Source organism: Amia ocellicauda, chromosome 4, assembly GCF_036373705.1.
Source record: "Amia ocellicauda isolate fAmiCal2 chromosome 4, fAmiCal2.hap1, whole genome shotgun sequence".
NCBI lineage: Eukaryota > Metazoa > Chordata > Actinopteri > Amiiformes > Amiidae > Amia > Amia ocellicauda.
In genome coordinates, this window is record NC_089853.1 from 23,718,460 (window position 1) to 23,742,664 (window position 24,205).

At 36.7% G+C, this 24,205-nt stretch overlaps 2 protein-coding genes across 2 annotated transcripts; both read left to right on the forward strand.

Moving 5' to 3' along the window:
• Positions 1-539: 539 nt before the first annotated feature.
• Positions 540-17,293, forward strand: tmc3 (transmembrane channel like 3). The gene is made up of 22 exons (XM_066701492.1): positions 540-797; positions 1,753-1,899; positions 3,071-3,146; positions 4,191-4,272; positions 4,809-4,915; positions 5,377-5,475; positions 5,597-5,739; positions 7,024-7,171; positions 7,712-7,755; positions 8,475-8,622; positions 9,731-9,840; positions 10,085-10,163; positions 11,157-11,399; positions 11,932-12,060; positions 12,170-12,237; positions 12,719-12,847; positions 14,260-14,370; positions 14,605-14,730; positions 14,982-15,060; positions 15,359-15,401; positions 15,606-15,867; positions 16,119-17,293. The coding sequence occupies exons 1-22, from the start codon at positions 679-681 to the stop codon at positions 17,002-17,004; spliced, it is 3,378 nt and encodes a 1,125-aa protein (XP_066557589.1). The 5' UTR covers positions 540-678; the 3' UTR covers positions 17,005-17,293.
• Positions 17,294-18,523: 1,230 nt separating this feature from the next.
• stard5 (StAR related lipid transfer domain containing 5) lies at positions 18,524-24,161 on the forward strand. Its single transcript, XM_066701496.1, has 6 exons — positions 18,524-19,147; positions 19,507-19,556; positions 19,993-20,125; positions 20,908-21,025; positions 21,970-22,063; positions 22,633-24,161. The coding sequence occupies exons 1-6, from the start codon at positions 19,058-19,060 to the stop codon at positions 22,781-22,783; spliced, it is 636 nt and encodes a 211-aa protein (XP_066557593.1). The 5' UTR covers positions 18,524-19,057; the 3' UTR covers positions 22,784-24,161.
• The last annotated feature ends 44 nt before the right edge of the window (positions 24,162-24,205 follow it).

A 24,205-nucleotide genomic window follows, 5' to 3' on the forward strand; every position in this document is an offset into this window, starting at 1 on the left:
CATCTTTGGGATGTGGTGGAACGGGAGCTTCGTGCCCCGGATGTGCATCCCACAAATCTCCATCAACTGCAAGATGCTATCCTATCAATATGGGCCAACATTTCTAAAGAATGCTTTCAGCACCTTGTTGAATCAATGCCACGTAGAATTAAGGCAGTTCTGAAGGCGAAAGGGGGTCAAACACAGTATTAGTATGGTGTTCCTAATAATCCTTTAGGTGAGTGTATATATATATATAAAAACAATTATGTTTAGATGGGTTTTATTTTACATCTCCCTCCTCTACACACATCAGTTGTGTTTTTTGAATACACTGATTTTATCAAGATACTTCAAAGGAAGTCTGGCATTTTTCCAATAAAAAAATGTATATTTTACGTTGTTGTGCTTCTGGATGTCTAGGGATCTTAGTTCTACAGTGGTGTGCTGTCACTTTAAGAGGTGTTCAATACAGCGATTGGAGTAATTGTGTTAGCTTAAAATCATCCCACTGGGGGTCTCTATCACTCTCTTATAAGGGATAATGTCAGCAGGTAACACAGCCTCTACTGCCATCAGGCAGACAGAAGATCTTCAAGAAACTGGTGGATTACAGATAGGGGAGGTTTTTACAACTGAAGAGCTGAAAGTTTGAATGCACGTCAAGATTTACAGAAAGAGGGAGATACATTATACAAAATGACAACAGTTAGTGAGCCTGTAGCGATAACCAGATCTGTGAGATCTTCTAAAAGATACAAAAGTGTGAGAAAAAACTCAAGAAGAATCTATTCACCCTATCAAGATCAGAACCCATGGTGAGAAACTATATATTTTTTAATTTGGTTTATTGTATTACAGCTTGTTGGGTATCTTGTCTGATGTGTTTGTTTGTTTTTTGGTTTGTTTGTTTGTGTGTTATTGGTATGGTGATAGAACCTGCATAGCTTTTGAAATGCTCATGAAAGTTGAGACAGAGTTCGGGATTAATTTAAGAAATGTTTTAAAAGCATGCAATTCAAATTATAACAACAGTAATATTTTGTTCATTTATTCATGTATTTATTGTAATCTTTACCAGGTTACCTCTGCCTGAAATCGTGGGTTTCCTTTTAAATAGTTCACAGTGCTTTGGTGCATAAAATTGCTGAAATTATATTCATATGTATTACAGAAATGTGTTATCAATTAAAAAGCTTTTTTACAAAGTGTGGAGTGTGATAAGAAAATTACACTCTTTTGATTACATGGCCACTTGGATTAGTTTACACTAAAATTACTTATGATTCTCACTATTAATATTTCAAGGAAACTTGAGATTTATTTTTCTCTCTTTATTCAGATACCAGCAATACATAGTAAAGTATTTTATTAATAAATGTACAAACATTTGTTGAACCTTATCTTTCATTATTTTGCAGTTAATCACAGACAAAAAATCCTAATTATTTAATCATGAAAATACTTCATTTGACAAGTTAAAATTAAAATTTCAGGTAAAGAATGTTAAAGCATACATATGCCCAGTGTGAATATATGAGAACAATGATTTTAACACAGATACACACATTATGGTAGACAAGGAGAACATAAAATATCCGTAATAAAGTATATCTAATGGTCACACTCATATTTCCTTCATTTCCTTTGAACTTGCATATAACAAAAGTTTGAATTTCATAGGATACAGTTATACAAATTAATAAAATATAATAGTTGTAAAATGCACCCATTGCATTACATATCTATTTATTCATACCATGTATCTCCCAGCAACTCAGATGACGATGATAAAACTGATGAACGAGTGGAAAGCAATGACCCAGAGGAAATGTTCCAGAACATTCAAATTCAGAAGGAGATCATCGCAAATATTCGCACCAGACCTGCGCCGATGAGACACAAACTGAAAGCCCTCAAGTAAGACATGAGAAACAATATTAAATACTGCTTGTAATAATGAGGTAAATGCCACACCATTGACTAACAGTGCTCAGAATGAACCCTGATATATATATACTGCACTTTCCAAATGTAGATTCTAGTGAAAGCCTTCTCCAGTCAAGATAATTCATGGTAAGCATAAAATGAGAGTGTGTGCCATTTGCTGTGATGAAGTGCCACGGTTAGAAATGTAATTGTATTAGTGAAAGCATACATCTCACTGTCTTTAGTTCTAGTGCTTTATGGTGTATGTATAAAATTATATTTAGGCTGTTTATTGAAGCTAAAACCTGTCATGCGTTACCTGTTTCCCAAGACTTAATATACACACTTTCTGAACCCATTCTCAAGTAAGTTTTATTCCCCTTTCATTTGTGCATGTAGAACTTCAAAACTTCATTTAAAAGAGAACATGAAAAAAGCTAAGGGTGAAAAATGAAAACAAGGGGAAGTGTGACAAAGAGCATTGTTGCAATGAGTCGGTTAAAATCTTCTTAATAGTCCTTAATATGAAGATCTATAGACAGACAGATAGATAGGTTGGTAGAAAGATAGATAGATAGAAATCAATTGTTATGTTATTTTTTTTTTTGCTTTGAGTCTTGCTTTGAGTACCACAATTATGTCATAAAGCATTGCCTTGGTATGTCATTTATGCTGGTCTGGACCTTACAGCTGAAGTAAAGCAAACCAGTAAAGCAATACTGTTTTTGGTGCAGCAGCACAAATGTTGCCAAGTGCTATTATTCATTTTAAATCATTTTGCCATATAATATATACATTCTGGAATCATTTTCAGTAGCTTAGTTAGTTATTTGACTGTGGGTGTCATAACATTATAAAATGATTAATTTGAAATAGTAAAGAGATCAAATCTATGTATTAGTACACAAGCACAAGTCAAAAAGTATTGTTTAAGGAAGCCTAATGGATAAATGCACATTCCATATCCTTGGAAGTGGCAATTTTATTGGTCTGTGGAGCAATAAAGTTTTCTTATTAATAGCCTAATCAGTGCTTCTGTGTGCAGTAAATCTGCGTGTGGTACCACTCAGCATTGCTGTACTGTTTTTATTTCTTACAAGCTGGAGGTTTGGAGTGTGAAATAGTCTGATTACAGGACTTAATGGTGCAGTATCTCTTTCAGACAAGCCAGAGAGATTGTCTTGAAGTATGAAGGCAGACTGACAAGGACAAGAGGTTATCAAGCTGCTGGAGCTGATGTAGGTTTTCTCTTTCCTCTAATGAAAAAGTGGATTTAAAAAACAGGAATACAGTATTTTGACTTGACCAGAGCATGTACAGTAATCCAGTATTATACTGAACGAGTGAGATGCCCACCATAAGAGCTTTCGAGTAACACTACAACCAAATCAAACACTCAAACACTATTCAAGGGTCTATTCGAAGTTATTCATTTTAAATTTGCATTAAAATCAATGATACCTAATAAAGAGGCTGAGGACCCTTGCGTCTAAATCTTTATATATTTGACACTTTGAAGTTCATTGGACTATAATATTGTGTTACCTGGTAGGTAAATCAGTATTCTGCTTCAACAGTTTTTCTAAGGTGCACTTAAATTAATTACTTTGAAGCTAAGTGCCACTGTATACTCCAGTAAAATTATTTTTATTATGTTTAAGATTTGTACACAGTTTCAAAATTAAAAAAATAACTTTCAGAAAATATTTACACAAATGCTGCATTTCATTATGCATTAAATATGACCCTAAATCCTGCAGTTTCTTGTGTATTACAATCATACTGACCCCATATATGACAGCGTTTTATTGTTTTCTGTTTATGAGCCATACAGGTTATTAGTTCTAAGTTTTGAAGGAGCATATTGAGTTTCAGAGACTTCTTTTTCCCTCCAACGACACACTGGTAAAATTTACAGCCAGTTGTTATTGCCGAGTTTAATTAAAATGTTCCGTAGGCATTCAGTATAGCCTCCAGAGCACCATTAAAATTAATTGACTTTTACCATGTAGATTGATGATGGTTTATTAATTAGAAAGATGGCTTTCTGTTGCTTTGGCTTTTGGTAGATTAGAAGACGGGTTAATTTACTTTATGTTCAATGATTTAGTTACAGCATAAATCCATGATATAAACCACACTTAAAGTTTTCCAAACAACTTTCTACTGCTTTTTAAAATATTTCTTATTTCATCATACACAATAAGTTTTCAAATAAAATAAATCACACATTTACACATTCATGCATCCTGTTCTGTTCTTATTGTGATTTTTGTTTTCAGTTGCTGAAGAAACTATCTCGTTTGGCATATAATATAGTAGTTCTTTTCATTCCATGGGAAATGAGGATAAAGAAGATTGAGAGTAAGTACACACTCCCTTCTGGTTCTAAGCCGTCTCATTTTCCATTGGGACTTATTTTCAATGTTTAAGCCCTCATTTGTTGCATTAAGAGTGGCTGAATGAATGTAGGGCAGGTATAAATGTTTCTTACTGGATCAGCCCACTTATTGTATTCTACCTGGAGTGATAGAGATTTGCTACCTAGGTAATAAGCTAAAACAGTCAAATTCACATCTTCCTGAGGAGCTGAGGAGTTACTTTTTCTGTATAACTATGTTAAGTAAAATCTGCAAAACTATACTGTAGATTTAGGGCAGCAGTGTGGTGTAGAGGTTAGGGCTCTGGACTCCTGAGTGGAAGGTCGTGCGTTCATATGCTTATATGCTTTGCCTATTAGGCCAAAATGCTTAAATGTAAGAACTGGGAGGAAGTGCCATAAAGTTTAAAGTTTAAGAAGGCCACTCTTTAAACTTGCAACTTGTGACTAGAGCTTTGCACTTTTAACAGGGTGTTTAACACTGCTTTTTACAATGTTCTTCATTGTCTGCGCTTCACAGGTCATTTCGGATCTGGTGTGGCTTCTTATTTCATCTTTCTGAGGTGGCTGTTTGGTATCAATATTGTACTCACAATCATGACCGGAGCGTTCGTGATTCTGCCCGAAGTGAGTTAAACCAGCTCTGCGTAGAGGGAGAGCAGATGAGCGAAACCTTAAAGAAGTGGCAGTGACAAAGAATCCTGGTTTAGAAAAGTTGGAGCTAGTGATTTCTGATTTCTGATTTGTTGATCAGTAAACGGATTTGATTAGCACCACAATATTAAACTCTACAGACTCAGTGACATAGTTTAGTACATTTTGTTAATTGTAAAAAATGAAGATATGAGTGCCATTAAGAAACGAATGAAGGTGCTTTATGACTGCAGGAATGTATATATTACTGAAACTTATGATCATAAACCTATTGAGGGGGGAAAAGTAAATAGCCCTTGTAGCCCCAGACCGAGGCTGTTGCATTAAGAGCTGTGATTTATGCATTTTATCTATCTTGCTGCCGAATGCAATTTCCTGAGGTATGAGGATTGCGGCATCAGTCACACAACTCCATCTGTGTTTCTCCCTATTAGCTGCTGGCAGGAGCGCCGTTTGGAACCACCATGAGCAAGACCATTCCACCCGAGCACATTGAATCAGCACAGGACCTGGATACCATCTGGTCACTGGGGGCAAGGCTATGAACATGTTTTATTGCTTTGTCAATACTGCACCCTGCTGAATTGCACAAGCATTTAATTAATTCAATGGCTCCCCCTCTGACGTGCAGTCTGTCCCTTGTAATTTTCGCAGGGCTACCTCCAGTACTCTGTGCTGTTTTACGGCTACTATGGCAGAGTCAGGAAGATCGGAAGTGCAGGGTATCGTCTGCCCTTGGCGTACTTTTTGGTTGGGATGGCTGTTTTTGCCTACAGTTTCATCATTCTTTTAAGAAAGTAATCTTTGTAAAATTTAATTTCTTAACATCATTTTTAGGATTGTACTTCATTAATATTTTGTATATGGATATTCATTGTTTTAACACAATGAACACAATGTTATATATTTGTTATTAAATAACTAGTATTTGCAGTGCTTGAACAATTTAAAAATGAGGAAGAACACTCAATATTCAAACATACACTGATCAGCCATAACATTATGACCACCTGCCTAATATTGTGTAGGTCCCAAAACAGCCCTGACCCGTAGAGGCATGGACTCCACTAGACCTCTGAAGGTGTGCTGTGGTATCTGGCACTAAGACGTTAGCTGCAGATCCTTTAAGTCCTGTAAGTTGTGAGGTGGGGCCTCCATGGATCAGACTTGTTTGTCCAGCACATCCCACAGATGCTCGATTGGATTGAGATCTGGGGAATTTGGAGGCCAAGTCAACACCTTGAACTTGTGATTCATTAGACCAGGCCTCCTTCCTCCATTGCTCCGTGTTCCAGTTCTGATGCTCACGTGCCCATTGTAGGCGCTTTCGGCAGTGGACAGGGGTCAGCATGGGCACCCTGACTGGTCTGCGTCTACGCAGCCCCATACGCAACAAACTGCGATGCACTGTGTGTTCTGACACCTTTCTATCAGAACCAGCATTCACTTTTTCAGCAATTTGAGCTACAGTAGCTCGTCTGTTGGATCGGATCACACGGGCCAGCCTTCGCTCCCCACATGCATCAGTGAGCCTTGGTCGCCCCCATGACCCTGTCGCCGGTTCACCGCTTTTCCTTCCTTGGACCACTTTTGATAGGTACTGACCACTGCAGACCGGGAACACCCCACAAGAGCTGCAGTTTTGGAGATGCTCTGACCCAGTCGTCTAGCCATCACAATTTGGCCCTTGTCAAAGTCGCTCAGATCCTTACACTTGCCCATTTTTCTTGCTTCTAACACATCAACTTTGAGGACAAAATGTTCACTTGCTGCCTAATATATCCCACCCACTGACAGGTGCCATGATAATGAGATTATCAGTGTTATTCACTTCACCTGTCAGTGGTCATAATGTTATGGCTGATCGGTGTATGTTCAATATAATATATAATCAGAATATATCAGTATAAATTTGGAATAACTCAAGATTGTAAAGAAAAGTATTAATCCGGATGGACTCTGTGGTGCTGGAAAGGAAAATTAAACAAAGTTGCAGTTACTTCTTTAATCCAAATTTCATTTTGAATTTGATTCAGTTACTCACAATTTATTTGTGGATTTTTGTATTTCTTTATTTCCAGAATGGCAAAAAACTCCAGGCTTAGTTTAGCTAGTGCTTCAGATGAGAACTACACTTTCTGCTGGCGTGTTTTCTGTGCCTGGGACTACCTGATAGGCAATCCCGAGGCTGCAGAGAGCAAAGGAGCGGCTATAGTTAACAACATCAGGGTGAGCGTCACAGCAGAGGGAGGAGTCCCCTTGATCTAATTTCCAATGATCATGGAGCTTTAACACAGTGGTACATTATCTGCTACTGTACTTTATACATCACTCATTGTTGTTGATTTCCCAAAGGGGAAAGCCTATCAATTAAAACTCATTTAAAACCTTACAAATAAGAAAGTATCATGTTAATGGAGTTGTCTGTATATATTAACTGCAACCTATAAAATATGATACCATCAGTAGTCCAGGGGTGCTGAAGAAGGGTTCTTATTTGAAAATACAGTGATAATTCAAACCTCATTAAGACTGTATGATTCAAGTCTCATACATTTTTAAAAATGAAAACTGTACTAACATTGTTCCTTTTTTACATTTTTATAAAAACACCAACGTTTAAATGTTGATATGTTGTGCTCCTGGTTAAACTACTTAATCTGGCCTGTAGGTGGTATCTCATATAATTTAATATATACATGTTTTGTCTGTACATTTTGTCTGTGTATCTGTAATGTATTTCTATTATTTCTACTAATCCATTCAAAGGAAGCAATTCTAGAAGAACAAGAAAAGAAGAAAGACAAAAGCTTGTAGGTATCATGATACAGCAGACAAGTCAAAAGGTGTTGTGTTTTTTTTTCTGTTCTTTTTTCTTTATCATATTATTTATTGTGTGATTAAATAGTAGCCTCAATGTCACAAAATGTCCATATCATTGTCTGACTTAACATGATCTTTTGATTATAGCAGTTCATTATCAGAAACACAAGTCTCCTGTTTATTTCACTGATTATATCTCTTTCTGCTTTGGAGCGCCACACTGACCTTCGTTGATTTATTAAACCCGCTCTGCCATTTCACTGCAATCGCAGCAGAATCTCAGCTGCAGAAAACATCCTACTGTATTTCATACAAACGGCCTTTAACTAAGCAGGATGACTGCTACTAAATCCCTAGCCCACACCTGTAAATCATGATAAGACTTCTAGCAACATAAAAAATACCTGCAAATACCCACACATTGTATTACTCTCCTAGCCACTGAACATAGACTAAAATATTTAGAAAATTCTGTTTAACTTTGCAGTATGGATTAGATTTCTTTATATATACAGTATATGTATATATACCATTTTCTTTTGTTGTTCATTATATTTTATTTTAATGGGACTTTCTACAAGAAACCTGTTATTGATGTTTATTACTTTATTGAAACTTTTCCTTAAAATGTTAATGTTGTCTGGTAAAACGTACGTAATAGACTGATGCAATATAAATCTATTTGTATTATCTTTGTTCTTCTCAACAGAGCAGTAATGATAAGTCTGCGAATCCTTGCAAACATCCTTGTTCTTCTCTCGCTTGCTGGAAGCATTTATATCATCTACTTTGTTGTTGACCGCTCTCAAAAGCTTGAACAGGAGAAGCCAGAATTAACCCTGTGGGAAAAGAATGAGGTAAGCAACTCTGGAATAACATCTGAATATTGGGAAGGAACCTATTGTGTTTTTGTCTCCTGTGTTTTGGTCGTTGAGCATTCAAAAAAAAAATGGTGTTAGCATATATTCATCAGGTGTCTGTGCCAATGGAACCCAATTGAAAGAAAAATATTAAAACCAATACTAGAAGTATCTCAAAGTGCATCAGTCATTCAGGCATTAAAGTGTCATTGGGGACAAACACATGTCATAAGGGACAGGAGCATGTCATTGGGAACACAGGCATCTTGTAGGTGGACAAAAGTGGAGCATCCTTATCTTTGGCCTATATAGTTAACCTGCTTATTATATTACCAGTACACCACTGGTCTGTGTGTGTGTTTGTGAGTCAGTATGTGTGTGTACAGGCTTTTTCTATGCGAATAGACATTATCTGATCTCGGCAGAATACAGTGAGAGTCGAAACGAGAGCAGGACATATTATTGTCACTTTTCAACCACAACTGTCATTGGATAGTCTGTTGCAAGAGGCCAATGCTGTAGTAAGAGCTGGAATGGGAGATATTCATTTTGGCACATTTACAGTGAAGCATTACTTTATATAGCCTACAGTTATGGTATATTACCGTTATGTAATGTAATTATATTTTAAAATAAAGACGTTTGTGATCTTTCTATTTGTTTTGTTGCAATTTAGTGTATAGCAGAAACTGGATAGAGAAAATGGAGACAGGAGCAGAGTTACCAACATAATTCTTGTTAACAGCTGGACTACATCAACTCAGAGCAATAACATTCAGATCTATTTGCCAGGTTTTTTAATTTTGAATGAGCAGAGTGGAAGTGGAACACAACAGAGAGGGGACATTTTTTAATATAAGCGCTTTATTTTTAACAAACACATTTTGAGGTTGGAGCAAACATCACAAATGATCAATAAAATCAACTGGCGTTTCTCCAATCTCACTCAATATACAGTTGAGCAATACTTCTTGAATTCTGTGCTGAGGATTTGTTTGCTGATGGCATCTGATGATGAAGTGGCCCTCTTTCTATGAATGAAGGAGTACAGTAAATCCATAATGCCCTGCAGACTGAAACCTGATTACTGTCCTTGTGTTGTCAGGTTAGTGTGGTTGTGTCTCTCATCACCATGATTGCACCCTCTGCTTTTGAACTCGTTGCCCAGCTGGAGATGTATCACCCAAGGACAATGCTACGGTTCCAGCTTGCCAGGTGATTGAGTATTTTAATAAAATCATGGTGCTTTGGCATAGAGCAATGATTTCCAATTATAGTTGGGGTTTTATGTCAATGTAATCCTAGTGTCCAGTTAATTTTAAGTATTCATCTTATACATAAGCATAAGCCATGTCCAATTTTAAATATACCCCGCTCTGGAATCTGAAATACTCTTTTTACAGTGTTTTCGGAAAAGGTGTATTTAGCAAGAGTAACTGATTGTAATTGCTTTTATCAGGGTTCTTGTCCTGTACCTGGGAAACCTCTACAGTTTAATCATTGCTCTGTTGGACAAGGTGAACAGCATGAGTTCAGATGTAAGTAATGAATACATGTCTTTGCAGTGGCGTAGTGAAGCCAGAGCCCTCTGTGATTCCCACACTCCAATTGGGTGGTGATATATAATAGCAAAACAAAAAACTGTATAATTAAATTGAATTATCATAGATGATAGGTTATTACTATTAGTCAGCTATTAATTTCTAAAGTAAAACAATATTTCAACCTAGTTTGTAGTTTTGACCACTGTGTATGTGTTTATCTAAAATTGAAGGTTAAGATAAGTGTTGTGTTTGACTAAACTACATGTAAACCATTTGGTTAATAAAGGCCTCACCTGGTCAGAAGAACTCACATAAACCCCAAATTCACTCAAGCTTCAGACACAAGATTAAACCCAACTGACAGTATTAAAGAGCTGTCATATTCAATCATTCCACTAGGTGGCATATTTGTTATTGGTTTATCTTATTTGCCAATGAAGGGGAAAGGGAGGTCTGGTCTGCCTTGCTTAGTATGCTGCCACCGCGACCCTCACCAGGACAAGCGGTGTAGAAAATGGATGGATGGATGGGTTATAAGCAAGTCTGCTAAATTAGTTTCTATGAACAAGTAAACAGTCACAGAGATATGTTCAAATTATAAATCTGTACTTACAGTAATTATATTTAATTTTTTTCTCTTGCAGTAACAAGGGTCTTTAATAAATGCACATCCTGTTGCTTTTTACCAAATTAGTTTGAAGGAATTATAAAAGTCAATTTGTGTGGTGCCCTTACTGTTAAATTATGATCTCTTTATTTGCATAATGCATAAACAAATTAAAATGTTTATATATATATATATATATATATATATATATATATATATATATATATATATATATGTGTGTGTGTGTGTGTGTGTGTGTGTGTGTGTGTGTGTGTGTGTTTATTCTGTGCAATCCTATTAGCCTTGTTAACCATATGACATGTAAGTCAAACAGAAAGCAAACCTCTACAGGAATATGTGTTATCTGTGTTATCTTTCAGGAGCTTACCATCAATTCCAGCATGTCAGATTCCACTGCCTTCTTGGCCACCATTGCTCTTCCAGAAGAGGAGAACCTGTCCACTATTGTACCTGATATCTCAGAGAGGAGGAATAGCACCCTGAGTGTAGCAATCAAAGAGAACAAGACCAAGTCAATCGTATCTGTAGTGTTTAATGGGACTTATTCATATGAATACAACATGAAGTCCCAAGACCAGTGCTGGGAGACCTATGTTGGGCAGGTATATATACAACTGGAGGTGAAAGTATCACAATACACAATTTCCCCTATAGTTTTTAATTCTGCTGAAGCAATGGCAGTGGTGTGGAAGCTATGTAAAAATCATAACTAGCTGCAGCTATCAATTAGGTTAAATCATAAAAACAGTTCAAATAAATTTAAGATTGTTAAAATGAGGTTCAGCTCAGTGTCAGTTCCCAATACTTATCAGATATTGTATTTTTGATTAAATGGGTATTTTGTCATTTCTATCTCTCCCTTAAATTGTCATTGTTCAATTTATTTTTTAATGCACTGTCAGCAAATAACATTAAAGTATATGACAGTGTGACTATTATTTTCCCCCTAATGCAGCACTGGTTTAATACCATATTGATTCAAATGTACAGTATGACATTTAGATAATGATAAGTCTAAACATCCTTCTATTGCTTCCTTAACCATATCCCTGGTGTTGCTTTAAAGAAGGGTAATTGCCTGAAAAAGAAAGTAATATCAAATCCAATTGGAAAATGTCTTTGTTTTTATTCCAGGAAATGTTAAAACTCTCCATTATAGATATGATTTTTACTGTGGCGAGTATCTTATTGATTGATTTCTTCCGTGGCCTTTTTGTTCGATACCTGAGTGATTGCTGGTGCTGGGATCTGGAGAGCAAGTTTGTAAGTATTTCTGTGTGTTTTAGTAGGTCCATTCTGTACTGATGAAGCTGTATTGTGTGCACAGCTTTCTGTACCTTAAAAGCTTTTGCGTGTGTCTGCTTTTTTATAGCCTGAATACGGCGAATTTAAAATAGCTGAAAACGTCCTACATTTGATTTACAACCAAGGGATGATATGGTATGTAAGAAATTGTGCATTATTGATGACGTACAAGATTAGGGCTCTTTGCTATAAAATGTTCCATACCACACAGTAACACTAAACAGTAATAGTACAGAGCATTCATCGTTTTATATTGATATCTGTTTAAAATCCCTTATTAATTATGTTTACTTCCAACAAAGCCGCTAGATCAATCATTTTCCATTGTGAAAATCAGTCTGGGTGTGCTAGTGTGAACCAGGCATTTGTGCCGTCTCATGAATAATGCTAAAGTCTGGAGATGGAAGGGTGTCTAATAACTAGCTGAAAAGGAATTATTATTATTATTATTATTATTATTATTATTATTATTATATATAACTGTTTGTACCTCTGCGGTGCCAGTCTTCTGTAGAGCGCTCTTTAGTTCTCTTTATTAGGTGGGAAATTAACTTGAGGGACATTAAACACACATTAAGCACGTTCATGAATCTTCCCACTGTCCATACCCTTGCAGGATGGGTGCCTTCTTTTCCCCGTGCCTGCCAGCTTTCAACGTGCTCAAACTGATCGGCCTGATGTACCTGCGGAGCTGGGCCGTGCTGACGTGCAATGTTCCCCATCAGCAGGTCTTCAGAGCCTCCAGGTCAGCGGAGACTCATGGAGTAATGAAGCGGCTCACTTGTGTAATGGAGGCAGTTCATCTTCCCTGCAAATGTCCTTATTACTGCTGCATTGACACAGCCTCCAAAAAATCATTACTTCGCCATTCAGTTTAATCAGCAGTGAAGACGGTGTCTTTATACCAGATTCAATCTCTGTTTTATTTTATTTTCCCAATGTATTATGAACCCAGGCTCTTTCATGTATAACCCAATGATGTATAACAGTGCCACACAAACCAATCTGAGGAGTTTCTGTTTACAGCTATAAAGAGGCAGGGAATAATACTCAGATGTCGTAACTTTGAGAACATTGCTCCTCCGATGATAGTTTTCTTAAAAGACTATTGAAATTATTCATGAAAAATACTCTTTTATTTATTCCCGTTCTCATTGCCTTCTTGTTATTATCCATGAATGTTTCTTTTGGTTGTGAGGTTAAGATCAGCTTTCACTGAATGGTTATTAATTCATTACAGAGTTTGCTTCTGACACAAATCAATCAATCATTTGTATTTATAATTTGTAATTACTTATTAAGTAATGTGCAAAATACATTAATTAAAATTGTTCTGGGACACAGATATAAATATATGTATACATCTTTGTGGTAGAAATGATTTGGAAATCCTTGGTAGCAAAGGATACATTTTAAGACCTGACCTCCGCAGTGTTGGATATGTATTTCATATTCATATGCTCTTTCCCATGGCTATACTGCTGATGGAGTATATTGAGAGTTTACCCTAATTGGTTCATTCTGTACATCGAAACACAGCTCTTTGTTCCATGCTGTAACTTCATGGATCTCCTGCTCAGACCTGTGACAGGGCAGTTTTGAATGTCTGCATCACCCCTGGCTTACAGCTGCAGGCCTGAAAGTGTGGTCTGATTTATGTAATGGCCCTGTCTTCGCCTCTTTCACGGCTTATCATTCACTCCCAGATGTGAAAAAATGCTGCTCTCCATTTCACTTGCTCTTCATCTTAAGTGACTTGAAAGTCCTTCAGATGAACCAGAAAAGGCTCTTAACAAACTGAGAAACAGTCCCCACTATACCACACCTCATTACACACCAAGCAAGCCATTTAACACATAATAATGCAGTGTTCTCTTATATGTTGGATACAAGCTTTACTTTTGAAACCTCAAATGTTGTTAACACAGTATCTACTTCCTTTTAGCAGTTAACCTGCAGTTTCTTACTCAGAATGTTATAAATACATCCTCTTTACTTTATACGTCACTGTCGATTGTAGATTACAATGCATCTCAATTGTATAATCCCCTTTTTATTCTTTAATGCTTCTATACATTGTAATTAATAAATGCTGGCATATGTTTTCTCTTCTGTAAAGTGGTTTACTAATTATTTAAACATTCCCTTTTGTTGCAGATCCAATAATTTCTACCTTACAATGCTTTTGTTTATGCTGTTTCTTTGTATGCTTCCAACAATTTTTGCGATTGCGAGATACAGACCGTCACAAACATGTGGACCTTTCAGGTACATTCCTCTTTGTGTCAGTATGTATTTTCCATTACAAAAATGTAAAAAAAGATTTAACACCAAGTTGTGTTATTACTTTATCATGCCAGTTAGTGAATTAACATATTGACATAAATAATCGTTTTATCCATAGTTACCTAGTAATACAAGTGATAAGAAATGTATGCTTAATGTAAAGATCTTTAAGGTATATTAATATTGCTTTTTTGGTCATCCTTTTTTTTTTTTCAGCGGCCAAGAAAAGATTTACGACATTATTTCTGAGACTGTTGCTACCGATTTCCCCTTGTGGTTCAGCAAAGTAATGGGTTACATCACAAGCCCTGTGGTTGTGCTTCCAGCTCTGCTACTGCTTTTGTAAGTACTTCGTGAGAGGAATCACAGTGAAGAATTTGTTATCCTCCAAAATCTAGAGCCTCTCGCAGATGCACACTACAGAATATGACATCTGCAGGACAAATGCACGCTCAGTCCCGCTGTATTAATCACAAGCCCTGCGGAACAATCCAATAAAGGAACTGTATGTTGCACATAATTTATATGCCCTTGCTGAAAGTAGGAGTCCACTGCAGTGTTTACAGGGCATGTTTTTTTATTTCTCATTCCAGCATGTTGATCTATTATCTGCAGTCTATTGCAAGATCATTAAAATTCACCAACAATCAGCTGAGAATGCAGCTTCAGACAGTGAGTATAATTTGTCCGACGGTCCTGTAACCCGATGTTGTGGTCAGACAGCCTCCCCATCAACACCCCCACACCCAGCACACATACACACCTCATGACACAAACTACATTAGATCACATTAAAGTGAAATCAAATATGTTCTGTTCATATTGATTCTGTATTGATCAACACTGAGTTTAGAATATCCTTATCTGAATTAATATTATAACATTATTTTCCTGAAAATCAAGTGTTTGGATGTGAATTTCAGGTCCAGAGATGAATACCTTAATTTACATATGTTTATTTATATTCAAGGAGAGAACAGAAGATAAGAAGAAGGTTTTTCAGATGGCAGCAGGTAACCATTTCCAATATGCACATTGCCAAGTCAAGGGATATTAAAATCGGCTTTAGTGTTGCTATTTGTATAAGAATAGTAATTTAAGTTCCAAGAATGTACGTCTTTATGTGTATATTGGTGAATTTTGTAAATCCTGAGCTATGTTTGTCTTGGTCATGTCTCGATATATCTTCAAACATCTGTTGTCTACATTTCTCACAGCAAGAATTCAGGGCCAAGAAGGCAGTGATAAAAAGACAGAGCAGGAGAGCGATATAACAAGTCAGGAGTCTTCCATACGCTCCTCTTCTCCCAGACGAAATGGAAGTGTGACAAACTTTGAGTCTCCAGTGAGCAGAGGCAATAGCATCCGCACCATCACCCAGTCTGCATCTCGAACTGAAGTCAATCGGGCAGCAACTGCCTCTCAAAGCCCATCCATTCCTGTCTTACAAAAACACAGAATGGAGCACATTCCAAACAGGTGAAGAGTTTGTTTCTTGCTTTCAATTTACTCCTTTTCAAATGTGCCCCTGGAATACCAAAAGCGCAATTAGATTTACACTGAAAGACTAAGATTAAAGATTTTGATGTTGTTTGCCTGCTATTTGTATTAATCCTGTTTACCATCAATAACAATAATTGCCCTTAAGACATTTATATGTATACCATCATAATAAAGGCTTAAAAAGTATTCTTCAGATTATTATTAATATATTTGTCTTATATTTTAAGAAATCCAGGATTTCAACAAGGTGATGCAAGTGGATCCTGCAGATTGAAGTCCTATCATCATGTGGCCTACAATCCTTCGGCCAGGTACAATGAGAATGTGCATTCAGATCCTTTATTCAGGAAGAACAACCGGCCTGGTCATCCTGACGCAATGGGAGGCGGAGGAGGTGCCCAGAGTTTCATTAGCCGCCGATCCCACACCACCCGCTATGTGATTGTCAACGAGCATGAGGCCCGGAAAAAGATGATGCGGTCCTCCAGTCGACTACCGAGACACTACAGGGTGGATGAACCAGGGGATATAGTGGAGCTGTATCCCAGGCACATCAAAAGGTACAGTGTCCGGACTCCCCAGAGGTCACATCAGTCTCACCTCAGTGAAGAGGAAGAGGAAGAGGAAGGGAAGGGAGCAAGGAAGGGCTCCTTCAGCCAGACACACCGGCCCAGATCGCTGTCAGATCTACACCAGCCGGCCCGATTCTACATCGGAGACAAAGTGGACAGCCAGCTTTCCATCGCCAAAGACATGGCAAAGGGCCGCTATGGAGTGTATGAAGATGACTGCAGAGTGGAGTGGGAGGATATGACGTCTCGCTCCCGGCCCCGGACACACATCAAAAGCATTGAGCCCCCTGAGCGACACTCCGAGCCGCAGGTCAAGCCCAAACTGAAGCACAAGCTGGAACCATCCTTGACAGAATCAGACTCAGCATCCATTGCATCTAGCAGTGATCAGCAAAACAGCAGCACCGACCAGTACATTCAGGTCATCCATAACAAGGAGAAATACCTCAAGTCTAGTGGCAAGTTGACCAAAAAGAAGTCTAAGGCCAGTATCGATTTGAATGTGTCTGGATCCAATGAACTGGTTTGCTCCAATGTGTAGGCACACTTTTCTTGTAGCTTTTCACTTATTTTATAGTATCAATTTTGTGGCCATGTACTGCAGCATAAAAGCTGTTCTATATTCAATGTAACCATTTCCAATTATGCTTTACTAGCTTCTTATGTAAGCTAATATATTGGATTGAAAAGGAAGTTATGGATCACCCCTACGCAGCAATACCAGAGGTTGTGCTCTCTGTGTGCATGCTAGTTTTATTTCATTGTGTGTCTGTATGGCCAGTTTCAATGGCTTTTCTATTATTCAAATAAAGCACACAGGCTTGTTGTGATTAAAACGATGTCTATTGCAATGTCAGTGTCACATTCAAGTGTGTAATGAACGTTGATTTTGTTTGTAATTATTTCATTACATGTGGTAGTAGAACAGAGAGTGGAGAGTGAGTGTATCTAGAGATAAATAAATATACAAGAACATTGCAGGAGTATTAAGTGGGAGAAAGGAGATGGAGTGGGCTGTGAGTTGCCTGCAGGTTCGCATAGAGGTCGGCAGCCGATGGGACAGAAGAGGCGGCGGAGAGCTGTGTCTCTAGTCTCCCTGAGAGAGACCACAGCTGCAGAAGAGAGCGCCACCGCAGAGCTTGTCCCATGCGGCTGCGGCAAGGCCCTGGAGCGTCCGCGCTTTGGCTCCCTCTCCCGGTGATTCATCCTTCCCCTGCCAACCTCCTTATCTAGAGCACTGGCTTGCATTTTATTGTGCACGATATTTTATCTTTCTTTAATCACTCTGTATTGTTAATTAACTTTGTTTTATAATAATTACACATTTTTATTTTATGATAAATATTGACTGTATTTGTATGTTTATACAGAGTGTTTAAGGGTGGGAACCTGGTGTGATTTATAAGCAGCTGTAGTTTTAATATCGTATTTTAAATGCTTTGCACATTATCTAATACAATGAGTGTACTCCTTGACACCACATACTGCTAAAATGTATTTACAAGACATTTCTTTCCAGTTAAGTATCAAAATTTGGACACTGCTTTCACTGGTTTCTCTATCCATATCAATCACTAAGAACTCAGAAGATCTTGTAGGTAGTAAGAATGCAGTATGAAGTTGTAAATTAACAAATGTGATGAGAGAGAGAGCTTCTGAAATATCATTCATATAAATAAGCTGTGTTGTCAGGGGAAATGATTACCAACATATAATTGGATAATGAGAAGAAAAAATGAGTAGGCTATTACATACATGTGTTATTTTAAGTAGGCTACTCTAGCATATCTATTAGGTAACGCTTTCCACAGGCTACCAAACTATTGTAATACCCACATCAGTATTTACAGCAATTATATTCAATGTTGCAAAAGTAAAACTGTAAGGACATTATTTTTTTGTAAGAATTACCTAATCTTTGCAGGCTACTTTCTCCCCCCCCCCCCCCTTCTTTGCTTCATGATGGGTAATGTAGTTTTGTATACGTGAAAAAGCGAGAATCGTTATATGTGAGCTGTGAGGAGAACTACAATTCCCAGAATCCACCTATTTTACAGCTGGAAACCCTGGCAAGATCAAGGAAGCTCTTGGTTTGAAAGAAAATCTACACATATAAAAGGAAAAGGGCTGTGTTCGCATTACCGAAAGAGAAACTAATAGTAATAAAAACATCTAAGCCTAATATCTGATCATTTACATAATCGATATACCATTTATTGCAGTTAATTCGTTACCACTACCGGAAAATATGAATAAGTAAGTTGTTTATGCAATTATATTTATATAATATAATTCTATTTTTGTATCGTTTTTTATGATTAAAATCTAATTATACGTACCTAATGTTTGTGCTCAGCCCTCAGTATATATTAGTATGTATGGAGGCTGAAGCATTGCGGTGGCGTTTGACCTCTGGGATTAGATTTGGTGCCTGCTGTACCATTTTAGACCAATTTAAGGGAAACATGATAAGTAAGAATTAGTATTTCACAGATATCATCGAGAATTAGTCTGCTTTCTCTGGACCCATCTTTTGCAGTTAGCTGAAGCCAACAACAGGTAGTGCACTGCATTGTAATTACGCATTATATACGATGGATTATAAGCAAATAGCAAATATAGTTGCTGACAATCTGCTCAGCTACAGCAAAGATGAGAGTGGATGGAAAGTCTGCAAGAAATCGGTGAGTATGTTTTAATGCATCTTTCCGTTCAATGTTTGTATCAGTTTCATTGTGACAACATAACTAGAAGGTATTTTATATTATACAGTGACTGTTTCGACTAGAATAGTTACATTTTAACTGTTTTTTGTTACAATTCACATAGTGTTTTGGATCATTGGACATTGTAGTGTTACTAGGCTCTGTAATATATGTAACACTGTGTGTAAACAGCAGGCCAATTACAGTATCATTTCCCCTCCATGTTACACCTTGCAAACCAGAAATGTTCCACGTTTTCTAAATGAAGTGGAAAATAAAATCCTGTCTTTTATTCATAGTTTTGTTTTTCTTCTGTGTTTCTTTATCCATTGTTTTAGAATGAAGTGACAGTTCATTGGAGGCCATCAACTGAATTTCCAGGAAATTTGTAAGCAGTTTGTGGATTCCTAATAAGTCAATACAAACCATACATTCAAATTACACAAGCAGAATAGGCAAAACCTTTAAGTATCCATTGTTATATATAAAAAAAAAAACTTCACCTGAGGTTAAAGAAAATGTTAAAATTGGGAAAGAACATTTTGAGGGAACAGGATGTGATAATTTCACAACGAGCGAGAAAAACCTATATTAGTAATGCAAATATTTGTCTTGTGTGCAGTAGTGTTAAAGGCAGGTGCAGATTTAAATCATAGTGCAATGCATGGCGGGTTGGAATATTCAACCAATGCAAACAAACCAATTATTTCAGCTGCAATGATTTCACATGTACAAAGCAACTCTGCACATTAGGATTTCAGCTACTGTGTAGTTTGCATGGTCGTGGTTAAGTGATGTTCAAGTGATACCTTTCACTGTCCTAGATACAAAGGAGAAGGCATCATAAAAGGAAACCCAGAAAAAGTGTGGCAGTGTTTGAAACCGGTCCCGGAAGGGCTTCGAGTCAAGTGGGATAACAATGTAAAGAAGTTTGAGCTGATAGAAATGATCGATTATGTAAGTTTTCAATGAGACACAACCTGTTTAAAACATTCCCTCATTTCTATCTGTTTTTATCATGAGCTTGCAGTTTTCTGATTCATTTTTGTGTTTATTAGTCTGTTCTTTTTTTTAAATACCATCCTCTCCAGCTGCTTTCATTACAGAATGCCACCACCTTGTTATAGAGAGTGGTTAACTCCTAAAATAACTGTATTAATACTTATATTAGTAACAATCTGCACTAAATGTGTATTTTTATATATCAGAATTTAGTTTGTGATCTTTTAATAATCTCCTGGTAAATAAACCCTTCCTCTTGTTGTCGTCACCTCGATCTTTAGTTTCTTCCATCAGAATTGTTTTAAATTTCATAGCCTAACATATATAACTAACTAAATAATATATATAACGAAACCAATACCCCTTTTCCAGGTCAAGACTTGAGCCAAAGAATCTTGGTAGATTTAAAAAAAAAGTGACCTTCCCAGCGCTATCAGAGCTACTTAATTATGACTACCTCAGAAAAACTATGAAACCAGTTGGATTTCTGAGTGCTGAATAAGGCAATGACAAATGTACATCCCTTTCTATAATGTATGATATAGGGCCCTAACATAATACAAAAATTATAATATTCAAACTCCAAACATGGTCAAATGTGATCTACCTGGGTTGGCACTTCAGCTGTACTGGCAACGGGGTATACTTTATTAAATTGGTTACCTGCTTATTCTTACTTTGTGCTTTCATATAATGCAGAGCACAGTGTCTTTGCCTTGTTTTCCATTCTTGTACAGGATGTGTCTGTCTGCAGAACTGTCACTCCCTCGGCAGCTATGGGTATTATTTCTCCTCGAGACTTTGTAGATGTTGTTTTAGTTAAGCAATATGAAGATGGCACCATTACATCAAATGGTGCGTAATACATGCAGTTTTCTTTTTTGATACTTAATGCTTAAATGACATATAATGTTTTTTTGGCCTCCGATAAACAGTCTACTCCCTTGGCGGGAAAAGGTAACTAAATGAGTAAGACCAATGCCCAAAACCAGCAATACTATTTCCATCTCTCATTTATTACTTTGAGTTAATTTTAAAGGTAACTTAGGTTGTCTCTGAAGTCCTTTTCAATAATTTAAAGACACTGTTTCAGAAATGTAATATTTTAACTTGATAATGAAACAAACAGGTAAAAATACAACTGATGGATTGCAGTAGTATATTTTAATGTTTTGAAACTGAACATGCATGCACATTTTCCATTGTCATGTTCCTGGTACATGCAATGAACCATGAAGTGAATAAATATGGTTTTGATTCTGTTGTAGCGTTAGTTCCTAAAAGGACTACTTTTTAATACAAAAATATGTTGTTATTCCTACAAGCCCACATTTTGTCCACAGAAGTTATGAATGTGTTTGGGCCAACTCCACGTTTTGTGGCAAAGCTTTGGCAATGTTACGTAATTTAAAAAGTTGGAATAATCTTGAAAAAAACAGTCGGTAAAAGTCAAATGGCATGCGCAGTACCTACTAACTGTACTGGATTAGGATTTGTGTTTGAAATTTCATAGAAAGGCAATAATGTGGCTTACAGATTATTGGCATGTGAAAGAAAAAATGATCATGATACTGTAATTAGTGGCAAGACCGCATAAGCCTTGATACAGAGATGTGATAAATTTACAAAAGTAAAGTGCAGGGGAAAAATATTTTAAATCAAAGAAAAATTTGTCTTAAAAAGTTAGAACATGAGAACAAAAGAAAGGTTGCAAACATGAGGAAACCATTCATGTTTATTGAGTTTATCTTGTATATCACTTTAAGCTCACTAATCACAAGATCTTTACTATTTTATAGCTACCCATGTAGGACACCCAGGGTGCCCTCCTCAGCCGGGCTTTGTCAGAGGGTTTAACCATCACTGTGGTTGCTTTTGTGTACCCATCCCTGGGTAAGTTTATGAAATATTTAGTGCTAACACATGTTAACTGGTTTTATGCTAATAATTTATCTGCAATAAAAGTAACTTCCTCAAAGCAAGTTAGTACAGAGATGAATGGCATCTTGTAGGTTGGTAATTTTTTGTCATTATCAGCTAAATGTAAGTTGCAGTTTGGTGTGTTTTGTTTCATACTGCAGTGCATTTGTATGAACATGGGTATCTGGTGTTGCAGTTTTTGTAAAGCAACGCATGGGGGCAGCAGAGATTATAAAAACATTAGGCAGCCTGCCCTCATGTTATGTATTGCAGCCTGAGCAACTGAATGCTAGAATTCAAAATGGGCTATATTCAAAAGTACAGTGAGAGGTCTGCCTATATGTACTGAAAATGTGTAAGTTTTTTATAATGAACTCAGTAGAATTATTTGTGGTGGATACACTCACTTTGTCAAACCTGCTTTGAAAAACATGTCTAAGTCCAGCCAGTGAGTGTGCTGCACTGCTCATACCCAGTTACTGCTGTAGTGCTGGGATCTGGGTTTTCATATTGCGTGATCAGGTTCTCCGATTGCCTTTCAGGGAACCAAACAAGACCCAGCTCTTAAGTTTTTTTCAGACTGACCTTGGAGGCTTCCTCCCTCGATCTGTGGTGGATTCCTTCTTCCCCTCTAGTATGGCAGAATTTTACAGCAACCTCGCCAAAGCAGTTAAAACGCTAAAAGAAGACTGAATATTCTCTCGTCAGAATTGTGAAAATATCACACCGAGTGACCTTTTGTTTATTTCAGTTTCTTGCAGAAAAGACTGCATAATTATTTATTTTTTTACCATAAACAGACCAGTGTCATAGATGCTACCAAATTATCTGCCTATTGTCACAGAAAAATAATCTTTTTAGCAGCACAGTATTGCATAGAGTACGGAATATCACACAATAGTAATTATACATACTAATGACATTCATGTTTATGGACCATTCAGAATGTCCATAAAGGGCCCTTTTCATCTGTATCTGATGATTATCTTAATTAAGACGTGGCCGCCTTTAAACTTGCATTCCTATGTAAATTATATTATTACTTGTATAACTCTGAGATGCGTGTGCATTTGAAAGGTGCATAAACCTAACGGGGAATGTTCATGTGTGCGAATGAGTGAAAGGACACATTCCATCTGACCATACGGGTGATGTTATGAAACTGGCAGGGAGAATATCTGGAACATATTGTTAACAAAGTTCCCCATTTGAAACTACCAACATTTTAAACTTTATAAGCAGTTCATCATCAGAGGCCTAAGCCTTGAACTATAGAGTATGAATTATAGCTTCCTCTGACAGTAAACCATACATTTTGTCTGTCAAGTGTTACTTGTCCATTTCACACTGTGAAAACCACCTGTTTGGGCATAGCTGCTGCCCAGGTAACACTACTCAGTAACACTTGTGATTTTTTTTTGTTGTTGTTGGTATTGATTAATGTCATTTTTTAATTAATTTAGTTTTAAAATGTAAACTATATGTGTTCTATAGCTCTTTAATTTGTTTTACTGCTGATTTAATGTCATATTGTTATAATTATATTTAGATGGGCCTGATTTCTAGAGTTTACTAAAGAAAACTGAATATTTCCATCTGTGTTTAAAATGTTGCACCCTGCATAACTTTAATTGGTAATGTGAAGAGTAATTTTAATACATATTTTCAAAAAGTAGGAGGTCAGTGATGAAAACTTCTACCACAGCATTATTGGGTTTGTGCTACAAAAAAAATCAATTAGTGTTTTTAGATTTATATGTTTTAGTCTTTGTATTAACATATCACAACTAGTCTTGTATGCTGTACAAGTTTATTATATTTTGAATTATTTGATAATTTATTTTATTAAAGTTTGTAACAGATACTCTACTATCGTATGAGGTATGGACTCCTTGATAATTAAACCAAATGCTGCTATGAAAAACGATCACGTCAATGTAAGTTGCACTGTAGTAGTTAATAAAGGAGATATATGCGTATTGTGATTGACTGTGTGTGCAAATGAAATGTATTAAATGTATTTATTTTGTATTTTAATAGCATGCGAATTAAAAAAATGAACCTCATTGTATACCTGAATATTATGTGCTTATTTGATTTACAGAACAACATTTC